This window comes from Mustela putorius, unplaced genomic scaffold (assembly GCF_011764305.1).
Source record: "Mustela putorius furo isolate JIRA1106 unplaced genomic scaffold, ASM1176430v1.1 tig00003871_pilon_pilon_pilon, whole genome shotgun sequence".
NCBI lineage: Eukaryota > Metazoa > Chordata > Mammalia > Carnivora > Mustelidae > Mustela > Mustela putorius.
In genome coordinates, this window is record NW_025422023.1 from 14,343,890 (window position 1) to 14,357,600 (window position 13,711).

Below are 13,711 nucleotides of genomic sequence, written 5' to 3' on the forward strand. Positions count from 1 at the left end.
GCCGGCCGCCACCAGCGCGGACGGCGTCGCCCTCTTTCAAACCATCCTATTTACTGACCAGACCCCAGGCAGGCCGAGGGGCGGGCGGGGGGCCCGACTCCCGCTGGGCAGGGGCCCGACGCGGGGCTCGACCCCGGGACCCTGCGATCCGGACCCGGGCCGGAGGCAGAGGCCTGGGCCGTGCCCCGGCGCCCCGCAGCCGTCTGCGTTCCTGGGATTCGGAGCGCGCGCGAGCGGGCCCCGGCGCGGGGGCCCCGGCGGGCGGCGGGCGGCGGCGGCGAAGCAGGCCCCGGCCGAGCAGGGCGCCCCGCGCGGGCCCGACGCCGGCTCCGCGGTCCCGAGCCCAGGCCGAGGCCGACCGACCCACCGACCGACCGGGCCGCCGCCGCCGCCGCCCCGGCGCGGACCCCTCCGCCCTCACGGGCTCCGCGCGCCCCCGGGCTCCGCCCCGCCGCCCCCTGCACGGCCCCGGGCGCCCCTCCCGCCGCCTCGCCGAGCAGCGGAGCACGGAGCCGGGCGTGGGCCCCCGTCAGCCGCCGAGACCCCGAGCCCAGCCGCCCCGGCCGCAGCCACCCCCCGCCGCAGCCACCCCCCGCCGAGACCCCCCGCCCAGCCCCCCCCGGCCGCAGCCACCCCCCGCCGCAGCCACCCCCCCGCAGCCTCCCGCCGCGTCCACCCCTAACCGCGCCACCCCCCGCCGCAGCCACCCCCCGCCTCCCGCGCGTCGCCCTCTAACTGCGTCAGCGCCCGCGCCGTGCGTCGTGCGCGCCGGGGACGGAGGCGGGACTTCCGGACGCGCGTAGGCACAACTTCCGGAAGGAGGCGGAAGAGCCTCTAGGCTCCGGGCTCGGGCGTCCCGGGACCGCGGAGGGGCCACCCGGGGTTCGGGAAGGGACCGCCGGGGCCGGCCGGCCGCGCTAGGGGTGTCGGGGCCGCGGGTCTGAGGGATGAGGAGGGGCCATGGCCAGCGACGGGGCCAGGAAGCAGTTCTGGAAGCGCAGCAGCAGCAAAGTCCCGGGCAGGTGGGTGTGACGGGGGAGGCCGGGTCGGGGTCAGGGGTCAGAGGTCAGGTGGGCGCGTAGGCCCGCTGGGCTGCGGGGGCAGTCGGGGGTCTGGGGACGGTGGCCTGGGCTGCGGGAGGACGGCTGGGGACGTGAGGGGCGTCGGGGGCGCAGGGGGCCGAGCGCCGGGTCTGGGAGGCGGTGGCTGCGCGTACGTCGAGGTCGTGGGTCCCGACACGGGCAGGGTCCGGTCCCCCCGGGCGGCGCCGGGGCTCCCCGCGGCGCCGAGAGGGGCCGGCTCGGGTCGCGATGCGAGGACTTGGGTGAGTGCGGGACTGCCCGGGGCGGGCCGCGCTAGCCGGGCGGCGGCCTCTGCGAGGGGGCGTGGCGGCTCGGCCCGCTTGAATGGCCTCCTTGTCCGCGCTGCGCACGGCCGGCCGCGCAGCCTCGCCGAGGAGTCGCTCCGGGGGCTTTGAGACGCCCGGGGAATTTCCACGAGCCCCACTTTTGGCCTCAGAACCGTCTGCTTTCTTGAGTCAGCAGCAGGGAGCAAGCGACGGAAAGAACAAGCACCACCCGCCCGGAAAGGAAGCGCACGCAGTGGCCTGGGTGCCCCCTGGGAGCTGTCGGGCTCCGAAGTCCTGATCCGCCCGTCGCTGAGCGCTGGCCGGGCCGCAGCGTGAAGACAGCGCGTGGACAGTGCCTGCGAGGAGCCAGCGGCTGGCGATCGGACTGGAGGAAGCAGCCGCCAGGATTCCCAGACGCGGTCACTCTGTTTGGAAACCAGCGTCCGAGTACTGGACGTTAGGAACCCTGGTGTCCGAGTTCCTCCCCCGACCGTTTCTAAGCCCGGCTTGTTCTTAGACCTCGCACAGGGCCCGCACTGGGCGGGCGGCAGAGCTGTGAACTTGGAACTCCTGTGTTCAGCCAGAAACGTCCCTGTTGTCAGAGATTTGGGAGTTGGTAGCAGTGAGTTACCGGCCACTCAGACACATGACTTCAGAGGGGATGGGCAGAGGCGGCCAGAGGTCCCGCTTCACGCCCGGGGTTGTGCGTGATGGAGGAAGAAAAGAGCTTTCTTCAAAACCAACGTCAGGGTCAAGGTGATGTGAAAATTCTGGCAGGGCGGAGGATGGGAGGTCCCAGCAGTGACAGAGACGTGCGCTCCAGAGCATAGACTCTGGGAGAAGCGAGCCACGGGGCAGGAGAGCTTTTGTGTGTTGCCGTTCGGCGTTGAGGTTTTGGTTCCTCCTCAGTCTAAAGAAACTGATTCTTAGCCAGCCGAGCTCCAGGGATAGTCGAGCTGCGGCGTGCAGTTATCGTGGTGAATAACGCTTGGACCCATGGCTGTGCCTCGTGGTAGTTTGTCCTTGTGTTGGGTTCAGTACTGTCCCCCCCCCCCCGCCCCGTCATGTCCACCTGGAAACCTGTGACCGTGACCTTATTGGGGAATAGCACCGTGGCAGAGGTAATCAAGTTAAAATGAGGTCGTACTGCGTTAGGTGACTGCTCGTCCAGGGACTGATGTCTTTAAAAGAAGAGGGAGATGTGGACACAGACAGAGGTAGGGAAGATGGCATGTGAAGACGGAGGCGGAGGTTGGGGCCGTGCGTTCACACAGAAGCTCTCCTGCCACGTGCGTTCGTAAGGCCAGGAAGGCCAACGGTCCCAGGCAACCAGCGGAAGCCAGAAGGGGCAAGGAGGGGTCGTCCCTGAGGAGTTCAGAGAGAGTATGGCCGTGCCCGCAGCTTGATTTTGGACTCCAAGCCTGCAGAGCTACGGGAGGATCCGTATCTTTCATGGTATGATGGGCACGGGAAGCTCACGTGGGCCCCAGCTTCTGTGAGGTTCTGGGTCACCCGACACAGACTTCCGTTTCCTTCTGATTTTGGCACTCTGCGTGTCTTAAGCGTTTTTGCGTGTTACAGATTGGAATGGAGGCTTGGAGAGCTGCCAGAGGCTGTCCCTGCAGAGAGCAGGGCACAGAGGAGAGGGCGGGCCTGCTGGAAAGGCCTGCCCAGCGGCCTGTGCCCCGCGCCTCCTGCGGTCTGGCCCTGGCGGTGCTGCTGTTCTGGGCTCCAGGAGGGGTTGCGAAGGCCGGCTCTCTCGGCCGTCAGTAGCTCACTTCCTGTGGCGATCGCCGCGTCCTTCGTCCTTCTCTGCACGAGCACAGCGCTGGCGGAGTCCTGGCCCGCTGCCGGCGGCTCTCCCGGCCCTTTCAGTGCGTCCCAGGATCGTCTCGCTCTTGGAGTGTGGACCCGAGCGGAGGGCGAACAGACTCACCGCAGACCACAGAACTATTAAGGGTCTTTCAACAGCGTAGCCTTTACCAGTTCGTTAGCAATCATTCCCTCATCACATGTCCTTGCGACAATAATGGCAGGTGGTCACTGAGCTCTTACTGTTTGCCCGGCACGATTCTTGGTGGCCTGCAAGTGTGGCAGCTCCCTAGTGTTTCGGAGATCCAAAGCCGCACACTGTCTCACAGCTGACGCTCCCTGAGGCTGGCTCGGGTGAAGGCCCTTGCGTGATTCCTCTGAAGTGCCATGTGGAGGAGCATAGGAAGCCCTTCATAACCCGAGCCCTGCCCGATTCTGGAGCCACATCGCCCTCCGTGGTACTGCGTGACTCGCAGGTCCCCTGCTGTCCAGGCTGCGTGATACCGCTGTCCGTTCCGTGCTCTCCGAGCGGCTCAGAATGTTCTTTGCCCCCCTCTCCTCCCCTGTGCCTGGCTTATTTTATTTTTTTAGTTTTCAAAGTCACCTCCAGGGCACCTCCTTGTAAAGCCTAGCGTGTTTTCCCACCGTCTGAGCCGAAGTCCTGTTTGTGTATCAAACTCCGCATCGTTGGCGTGTGCTCGTTTTCTTCTCCACACCGTGAGTGCTGTGGGTGTCCGGAGGCGCCTTTCTGCCCTGTGCACTGTTGATGCTGATAAATGGTGATGGTTCGGCCCGCCTTCCGGGTTAACCTGGAGGGAGTAGTGATTTCTTTCTTTCTTTTTTTTTGTTTTTTAAGATTTATTTATTTATTTATTTGACAGACAGAGATCACAAGCAGGCAGAGAGTCAGGCAGGGAGAGAGGAGGAAGCAGGCTCCCTGCTGAGCAGAGAGCCCGATGTGTGGCTCGATCCCAGGACCCTGAGACCATGACCTGAGCCGAAGGCAGCGGCTTTAACCCACTGAGCCACCAGGCGCCCCTGGAGGGAGTAGTGATTTGGCCAGGGTCTCCCACAGCGTGAGAGGTGGTCTGGCAATAGCCCCCCACGCTGGCTCTTCGGTCGTCTTCTTGGCGGGAGCTTCCTTAGAAATTCCTCTTCCGGATGAGGCCGGCTCTTTGATACGGTGGAAGCATCTTTGACTTGGTTCTGTGGTCTGGGTTTCAGCCTTTTTTTTTCTACTAATCTCTGTGTGACTGTCCCCACGTTATGTCAGCTCGGGGCCGTGGGCTTCTGCCAGGGTAACCGGAAGAAGCTGGCTTTGTCCTGAGCGGCTGGGATCTCCAGGTGCATATTTATTTGGTCGGGTCTAGTTCTCTTTGATGAGCATGAGAGAAAGCCTCTTGGAGCAGCTTTGAGAATTTGAAAATTTTATTCCTTTGGTAGCTATTTGTTTAACCTGCACTCAGTGCCCATAACAGTTCCAGAGATACACCAGTGAGCAAACAGATCAGAACCAGTGCCCTCACAGAGCTTGCAGTGGCGTGGGAAGGTCAGAGAATAAAGACACGGCTCAGTTAAGAAGAGATCACCCGTGGGGAGGGGGGACCTGTCATCCTGGGATGGAAGCCTCAGACAGAGCCTTGGGAGGGCTGGTCGGAGGCATGTGGCGTGGGCAGGGTTCCTGGTGCCAGGATGGCCAAAGCAGGCCTCCCAGGAGAGGCGCCATCCGAGCAAGCCCTCCGGTGTGGGTCCGCCGGTGGCTGGGGCGGCTCGGCTCTTTCCGCAGGAGGCGGTGTGGCCGGCGGGCCTGGGAAGGGTGACATTTGTGAGTGGGATGGCGGCCAGAAGGGCCCAGATTGGATCCGGCGAGGCCGCGGGTGCTTGGGGTAGAGCCAGAGCGGGGGACAGCTCTCGGTGTTGGGAGAGCGCTTTCAGCTTCCGGCGGGCACAGCCTGAGGCGTCTCCGAGCTGGTGAGACGTCCGCTCCACAGACTGACCAGGCCGCCGTCGCTCATGGGCGGGGGGGAGGCCCTTCGTGCGTCCAGAACATCCTCCGTGTGCCAGGTCCTGTGCTGCAGGCTGAGCCAAGAAGTGTGGCTCTGGGGGGCGCAGGGCTGACGGAGACCCAAGCACGTCTGTATGTGCTTCGAAGGTCAGCACCCGGGGGCGCGGGCCGAAGCATAGGACCCCGCGGCAGTGCGAGGCCGCGCCCTTCCAGCAGAGGTCATGCCTGACCCCAGCCCTGGAGATGCAGAGGGGCAGCCCGTGGAGCAGCGGAGATGCGGGATGGGCGTCAGAGCACGCCTGGCGGGGGTCCCCGGAGCTGCGGAGGAGAAAGGGAGCCGGGGAGCCTTGTGAGAAGACCGGTGGGAGGCGGGCAGGGCTTGGGAGGCCCCAGAAAAGAGCCTTGAGAAAGCACTGAAGGGAGGCGCTCGGGCCTGTTCATGGTCCTTGAGGACAGGGTGGATGGCGGAGGGGGGTTGGCTCTGCCTCGGGCTGCGGCTGGAGCGTGGATTCCCTGCGGCCCAGCGTCGGCTGTTGGGGTTGAGGTGACCCGCAGCGTTCTGGCTGGAGGGATGGGGTGTGGTTGCAGAGTCGCGCTCCCCAAAGAGGTCCATGTCCTTATCCCTGGAGCCTAGAACAAGGTCACCTGGCAAAGGAGAGGGAATGTCTGTGGAAAACCTGAGACATTACCTTGTCCTGGGTGACCTGGGTGACCGCGGAGCGAGCGCGGACAAGTGGTCAGGATCTACAGCAGCCACACACTGGTCGGCCGTTGCCAGCTCTGGAAATGGAGGAAGAGACCATGAGCCCTGGGAGGTGTGGTGGCCTCCGGCCCCAGGAGTGACCTTCTGCCTGAAGCTGGCGGGGACCTTGGTCCTACAACCGCAGGAAGCAGAATTCTGTCAACAGCCTGTGGGAGTAGGAAGTGGACTCTCCCCAGTGCATCCGTAAATGAGTGCAGCAATGGCCACACCTGGACTTTAGCCCCCTGAGACCTGTTCTGGACTTCTGACCTCCAGACTTTAAGATGATAAATGGGTGTGTTTGAACTGCTGTATGTGGCAGATTGTTAACAGCAGCCACAAAAAAACCCCTGGGCCGGAGGAGGGTGGTCGGAGAAGCGTGTGGGAGGGGCGTTGGATGGGAGGGGTTGTGGGTGGCCTTCCACACCCGGCCCTGCAAAGTCCTGCCCTTGAATGTGGACCGGGTACTTGCATCTGTCTTCCTGCCCCCCCCCCCCCCACCTCTGCGGAGTGCAGTTAGTCCTGAAGGGCGGGAGCAAAGCTGGAAGGGCTCCACCCATAGCTTGTGTCTTCTTGGGTCCACGAACTAGGCGGAGGCCCTGCCTCTTCTCTCGGGAGCCTGGAGCTGCTGCCCTGACCAGCTCGCTCTTGTTTTTTTTTTTTTTTTTTCTTTTTTAAAGATTTTAGTTATTTGACAGAGATCACAAGTAGGCAGAGAGGCAGGCAGAGAGAGGAGGAAGCAGGCTCCCTGCTGAGCAGAGAGCCCGATGTGGGGCTCGATCCCAGGACCCTGAGATCATGACCTGAGCCGAAAGCAGAGGCTTTAACCCACTGAGTCACCCAGGCGCCCCGCTTGCTCTTGTTTTTAGAAACCTGTTTATTTCCTTGCTTGTATTTTTGAAGTGGCTGTTTGGACGGAGTGTGTTTTTATTCCTCTTTTCCCGGGTCGTGAGGAGCTGGGGAGTTGTGTGTCTTGCGCGGGCGGGTCTCTTCTGGGCTCCGTCTGTGAGTGGAGATGGTCTTACCGTGCCAGTGCCTGGGAAGCCCTGGCGGGGTGCGTGGTGCTATGTACACAGTTCCTTTGCTTGTTTGTTTCTTGTGCTCCTGTTTCATGTTATTTAAATGCCTTTTAGCTGGCCTGGAAATAATTTTGAAAAATAAATATGAGTCATGTTTTTTCTCTCTTATATATTTGTCAAATGTAGCAAGTCAAGACTTTTATGGGTCAATTTTTTAAAAAAGATTTTATTTATTTATTTGACAGAGAGAGATCACAAGTAGGCAGAGAGGCAGGCAGAGAGAGGGAGAGGAGGAAGCAGGTTCCCTGCTGAGCAGAGAGTCCGTCCGATGTGGGGCTCGATCCCAGGACCCTGAGATCATGACCGGAGCCGAAGGCAGAGGCTTTAACCCACTGAGCCACCCAGGTGCCCCTATGGGTCAATTTTAAGTGTGGACAGAAATGATTAAATAAATCCCTAATGACTTCGATTAAAAATTTTTTTTTTAAGAGCTGAGAGCAAGAGGAAGTATTCCATTCCCCGAGTGCTGTGAAGGCACTGTCGGAGGTCATGGGTGGGAACCAGTTGAAGTGCCCTGGCAGCCCGCTTCTGTTCTGTTCCCCACGCTGCCCTGGGCCAGCCCTGCCTGCGTGCAGCACGGAGAAGGACAGTGGTGCAGTGACCCGGGGCCAATGAGGGACACCTGCCCCTCCCTGGCCTCTCGGGCAGCTCCGTCTCCAACCACTCCTCAGCTTTTCCATGTTCAGATGCGCCCAGTGTGGAGTCTGGCCCTGCAGGCCCTTCGGGGTGCAGCACGGGTCCGCTCGGGGGGCCCGGGCCTCGCATGGGATCGTGCACACAACTGGGCACGGGGATGACCAGCCTTGGGAGTGTGGCTGCGGACAGAGGTCCTGGGCCGGGGTGCTGTGCCACACCCCGCATGAGGCAGTGCGGGCCTTGTGACACTGCACCTGCGCGGCCGCTTCTCTCCTGCCGGCTCCTGCCGTGTAGCGCGCCATCGACCCTCCCTGTGGCCGGGGGTTTGCCGACTGGGGAGCCTGGGCTGCAGGCAGGTAGCAGAGCTCCCTGGGCTCAGCCCTCGTCCAGCTCCTCAGACCTAGCGGGTGGGGAACCTGGTTCCCATGTGCTCAGATTTGCAGTCTGGGGTTCCTTCAGGAGGAGAGGGACAGCTTCTTCTGGCTTCGCCCTGATGTTCCCTCCACAGACCAGAGGCAGAGGGGTCGGGAGGCCCAGAGGGAATGGGGCAGCCTGGGTTCTTCCCATTTTTGGGGCCCTGGACTTGGGGGACTTTCGTTTTGAGTATCCCTAGTCTTTCTGTTCCCCCATTCTGAAGTGCTGTTTCCTCTTTTCTCGGGGTTAACATGGAAATTCCAGCCCAAGTGTGTCGAGGGTCGCAGAGGTGCCTGTAGCCATCAGTGGTTAGAACAGCGTGGGCTGTCTGCGGTCGCCTAAATGAAGGGCTGCAGATGCTGTCGCCGTAGCTCGCACAGCCGGCCTGGAAGCATGCGCACCAGGCCCCGTGGCAGCCCTGCCCACGTGTGTTCCTCCCTGCATGGAGGGTGCCACCAAGGTTGCGTGTGCCCTGCCCTGCTGCTTCCGAGCGAGGGAGCCGCCTCTGAGTTTGGACGTGTGCCAGTCTGGGGCCGTACACTTCTGGACCCCGACGGCATTAGCTCTGTTCCCTGGGGCCCGTATGGGTGCTTTTGCCCGTCCTGGGGTCCATCTTCCGAGGGTCTGGAGTCCGCCGGTGCCGTGGAGGAGCCGTCCTGGCCTGGTGTGCGCCCTGTGCCCCGGCGGGCATGTCCGTCATCTGCCGGCTTCCTTCTCACACAGCCTGTGCACTTGAGCTTGGCCATGCTGCAGGTGGCCAGACCCTCTCAGTATGGTTCTTACCCGTGCCGTGGAGCAGCTCTCCACTTGTTCCCGCGCTTACCTTGCTCCAGTTTTGAAAGGACCCTTCTTTCAGAAAACATTTGTCCTAAACTGAAAGACAGAATAAGGCTTGCTGGCCCTAAGGCTTATGCCCGAGGAGACGAACAGCGCTCGGTCCCTGTCCTCTGGGTGAGCTCCTGATCCTTCACGGAAAGCCCTCTGCAGGGTGACCGGGATGGCACAGGGCGTTGGGCATGATGTGTGTGGAGAGCAGGGCGAAGGGCAGGGTCTTGGAAAGGGGACGGGTCCCTCGGTGCCACTGTGGACATGGGAGACGGGGGACAGGCCTTTCAAGGGTGCCGATGCAGCTGCTTCTCTTGTTTTCCGGCGACTCTGTTTGCAGGTGGTGAAGCCAGCCAGCTGGTGGGACCATGTGGTGTGCTATTGGGGTGGGCCCTAAAAGGAGTGTTGGGGCACTCAGCTTCCAGAATTCAGGCGGGCTCTGGGAGAGAAAAGCTTTATGTCTTTGTGATGGTGTTTTCCTCTTTTCAGGGCGTTGGGCTGTCTGATTGGGTGGGGGAGGAGCCACCTCTTCTGTTCGGAGAGTGAGCCCGCCTCCGCCGGGGCAGCCGCCCCGCCCTGCGAGCCGCTAGCGCTGCGGGTCCTTCTTGGACCCCGACCTGGCTGCCCGGTGCCCGAACTGCGCTGCGTGTGGGACTGCCTGGGAGGGCGGGTGGCCTCGGGCCCCATTTTGTTTTCTCTCTTGGATCAATTTTTGTCCCTAGAGCCATCGTGGCATTTTTTGTCTCTACCAGACATGGCTTCATGGATGCACCTGATTCTCAGCGGCTCTGCGGGTTTGGGTCAGGCAAGGGAAATGCAGAGCTGGTCCGAGGGTGCTCAACTTCTGTCTTTCCTGTGGAACTTAACTCCTTCACATGTAAAAGGTTCAATCATTCAAATATTTGTGTAACAAAGTAAGCATTGATTGGATACCTTCTGTGCGCCCACCAGGTCCCACAGTTGCTGGCCTGGACCCCCAGCAGGGCAGCCTGGGGCAGCGTGGGCGGGGGAGGGAGATGCTGGTGGAGGGCGGAGGTGACCTCAAACCAGACCTTGAAGGACCTTCCGTGCCTGTAGGTCTGTGCTGGGCTGTGGGGGTGTTCTGTGCACAGCTGAGGAAAAGGCGAGCAGGAGAGAGAAGAGCGTTGCCAGCAGGGACCGACTGCTGAGGTTGGGCGTCAGACTGCGGGGAGTGCGGGTGGGGGCTGGGGGGGCTGAAGGCCAGCGCTGGCTCCAGGCAAGGGTGGTGGTGTGGGGAGAGGGGGAGAGGCATCGGGAAGGTTCCACTTGTTCCCCAAGGGCAGTAGGAAGACCTTGCAGACTTTGAGCTGGAGAGTGAAGCTGTCCCCAGACTGGCAGAGCTGAGACCACAACCGAGGCAGCAGTGGGAGGCGTTGACAGAGGGGATGGTGCAGATGTGGGGAACGGTTCAGGGTTTCGGGGGACCTGGAGATCGGCTGAATGTGGATGGTATGCTTCGGGGGGAGGGAAGGAGGCCCTCGGGTTCTTGGATTGCTGTTCGTGGAGATGAGGCGATGGAAGGGGTTGGTGACCTGGTCAGAACGAGAGACTGAGCCCCGAGCCAGGGTGATGGGGACAGCAGGTGGGTTTTTGATGCCACAGACATGGGCAGCCCAGGGAGCACCAGGAGCAGCTGGTGGCAGAGGGTATGAAGTGTGCAGGAGGTTTGGGGCACTTGTCGGTCTTTCTGCCTCATCTGTGGGGTTGTCCTGGAGCTGGGCACCGTGAGAAGTGGGCGTGAAGTGTGGCCACTGGGGCAGAGCTGCCTTCTGTCGTGGCCCCGTTCATGCGAAGTGGGGAGGGTGTGGCTGAGTTGGCAGTGGTGCCCAGAGCCAGCTGTTAGAGAACCCTTCACCGGGAGGTGGGCAGGAGCATCAGGAGAGAGCGTGGTTCCCCATAAAGTAGGAAGAAGGCAGGGTTGGGTCCTAAGCTGTGGGGAGTGGAGGTCAGGAATGTGTGGCCGTCTCAGAAGCCTCCGGACAGGCCTGGCAGGAAAGGGGGTGCGGTGGCGTGGGGTCGGAGAGCGAGGTCAGAGGGCTGGGCGCGTCGTGTCTGGAGGCCAGACGAGGGCAGGAGGATGGAGGGGAAGGGACTTGGGCGTGGCCGGCCACCACGCCGCGTGCTTTTCTTGCTAATTCCCAAGCTTGCTTGCTTCTTGCTCTCACCTCCTGTTTTCCATAACACGCCGCTGTCACTCTTGTTTGGGTTGGGGTCTGGCAGGCGTGGAACGTTGTGAGTTTCGGGCGCGTAGCGTGATGATTTGGTGTGTGTGTCCAGAGATGGTCACCAAGCCTGTCCTTAACCTCCGTCACCACACATGGTCACCGTGTGGACACATCATTTTCCCGGGACTTGTTTAAGTTGGTGCCTCCTGCCCGTCTTCACCCGTTTTGCCTCCCCCTCCCCCGCTGGACAGCCACCAGCCTGTCTCCTGTCCCTGTGCGTTCACACGGTGCTCTTCTCCTGTGAAGGAATGCTTGACCTAAATGTGCTCATTTCCAAGATCTATTTCAGGATATGTCTGTGGGGCACCTTGCCGATCGACCCAATGATTGCCTGAGCCTCTGCTGGGCTCTCGGGGGTCCCAAGGAGCACGACAGGAGGCAAGTTCCATCCCTTTTGTGGGGAGCTCATGACCCCGTGGGAGCACTAGACGGCCGAGAGCGGTGGGACAGGCCGAGCGTCAGTGCCAGGCGGGGTGGCACAGCTGTCTTTGCTGGGACGGCTCGAGAGACACTCGGACGCAGGTCCGTGGGGCCAGCTGTTCCTGCAGTTGCCTCCACGGGCGGAGAGTTCCAGACTCTGCTGTGGGCGGAGGGACGTTGGAGTTTTTGCTGTGGTGATAATGGTGTTTCATGCATTTTCCTCTGAAACCCTCCAAAGTTAATTCCCTTGGAAAACTTACTTCTCCTGAATATTTGATAAACCCGGGGAACGTCGCGGTGTGTTCGAGCGAGCCTGATGGTAAGTCCGTTGCTAACTGAGTTCCTATTTCAGAGAAGTGCGTCGAGCACAGAAGGGGCGCGGCGCAGTCTGGGGGCCCGGCCCGGGAGGCTGCCGGCCGTGGCGGGGCTCCTGACCTGCCCGCTGGCGCCCCGCGACTGAGATGCAGGTGAGCATCTCCTAAGTGCTGGGTTAGGCTCTTAGTTTCCTTTTTGATGCTTAGGATGTGTCTTTCCTATACTTTTCCTTCCTCTCATGCTTCACTGTCTCCCTCGGGGCTGCTTCAGCCCCGCTACTCCAGCCTTTCCCCAAGACACACGGAGCCGCCCTGGTCCCTGGCCTGTCAGTTTCGTTTCCAAGCCGGGGCCTTGGTGTCGGGTGTGTGTGTGTGTGTGTGTGAGTTAAACCAGAGAAGTGTTTGCTGGGGTATGTGAGAGAGAATCGCCTTCTTGCCATGCAACATTCCTCCTTCCTTCTGGAATTCTGCCCGTGACTCTGCTCGATTCCCTCTTGCTTCTCCCGCTGCTGTGCTCACCCGCGTTGGGATGCTCGCCCGTCATCGCTGGAGCCAGGGACCAGCTGTCCCTGTGTCCCTGCTCCCCAGCGGCACCCCAGCTCCGGTGACAGCCTGGCCCGCAGCAGGGGTCAGCCCGTGTCTGCTGAATGAAGGGTGCCCTCCAAGGGAAGGCCAGGCTCAAGCACTTGGCCATCACGGGTGCCCTCGGGCAGCCTTGCGTGCTGGTTCATTACACTCTGCCTGCCCCGAGCTGTAAAGGCAGCGGGGCCGAGTCCTGAGGAGCCAGCAGTCGTTGCTCCGGGGCCCCCATCTCTCTTCTCTGGGCCTCCCCCGGCTGACCCATGTCTCCAGTCTGTCCTCACCTGTGACCTCCTCCATCTGGGGGTGCCCCTCATTCCCACCTCCTGCCTGCAGCGAGCCTCAGCTGTACCGTGTTCGTTGCCTGCCTCCCCCTTCCTGGTGGTGACGGTCCAGTGCTGGCTCCCTGTGCCTTGTGCGGGCGGGGTGTGTTCTGTTGAGAACTTGGGGGCTGTCTTGGGGGGGTCCTCTTTGGGGCGCCATCCCTGGGGCGTCGCTCCCCCTGCCCATCCCTGGCATGCCCCGTGCGGTGCTGTCCTTGGTCCTGGCGCCTCCCTCTCACCTGGATGGGAGCCTCTGGGGGGCCGCAGGGGGGATCCATGGCGCTTCGTGAGTCCTCGTGTATTTGTTCTTCCGTCTGAGAATCCTTCATGGCCGCTCGGTTTGCGGTCATCAGGACGGAGACCTGTCCCGCCCAGAGAATGCGGCTATGGTCTGCGCTGTTGCCTGCTGGCAACGAGTGAATCGTGAAGTTTCAGGGTCTGGGGGGTGATCCATATCCATGCCTGTCATTTTCACTGGAAGCTGCTGGAGCGTCTGGTTCTGTGCGGGTACGTTAGGGACTTCCGTTGTTCAGGGCTGCAGAGGGGGACTCGGACGTGTCTAAGGGTCTGCTTCGAAGGTTTAAAGGTGTGCCTTGCTTCCCCCTCCCCGCTCACCCACCGTGGCCCAGCAGCCTTCCCAGACACCGGGTCAGGGAGGAGACCCTCCTGCTGCTTCCCTTCTTTCCCCCTCCCCCCCCTTCCTCCTCCTCACACTCCCTCCCTTCCTGCCTGCCCCCCCCCCCCCCCCGCCTGCCTTCTCCCTCCCTCCCTCCCTCTCCGCATCTTTGGGGCCATCATTTGCACAGCCTCTGTCTCGCTCACGGAAAGTGTACAGGGTTTTTAGTCTGTGTGCGGAGTTGGGCAGTCGTCGCCACAGTCAATTTTAGAACATTGGCCTTAGCGCGCAGAGAAACCCCAGGCTCCCCGGCAGGGACGCCCCGTTCCCTGCTCCCCAGCCCCGGCTGCCC

At 61.8% G+C, this 13,711-nt stretch overlaps 1 protein-coding gene across 3 annotated transcripts in view; it reads left to right on the plus strand.

Annotated features, from left to right (window-relative positions):
* Positions 1–796: 796 nt before the first annotated feature.
* The window catches only part of TBC1D22A (TBC1 domain family member 22A), a 296,923-nt gene continuing 284,008 nt past the window's right edge, over positions 797–13,711 (plus strand). For 2 of the 3 annotated variants that reach the window (XM_013047255.2, XM_013047256.2), the window contains exons 1-2: positions 936–1,022; positions 1,542–2,104. In XM_013047255.2, the coding sequence (XP_012902709.1) occupies positions 1,995–2,104 (110 nt within the window). In that variant the 5' untranslated portion in view covers positions 936–1,022; positions 1,542–1,994. Of the gene's footprint in view, positions 1,023–1,541; positions 2,105–13,711 lie in introns of all 3 variants that reach the window. The other variant, XM_004775436.3, reaches the window with a different exon arrangement.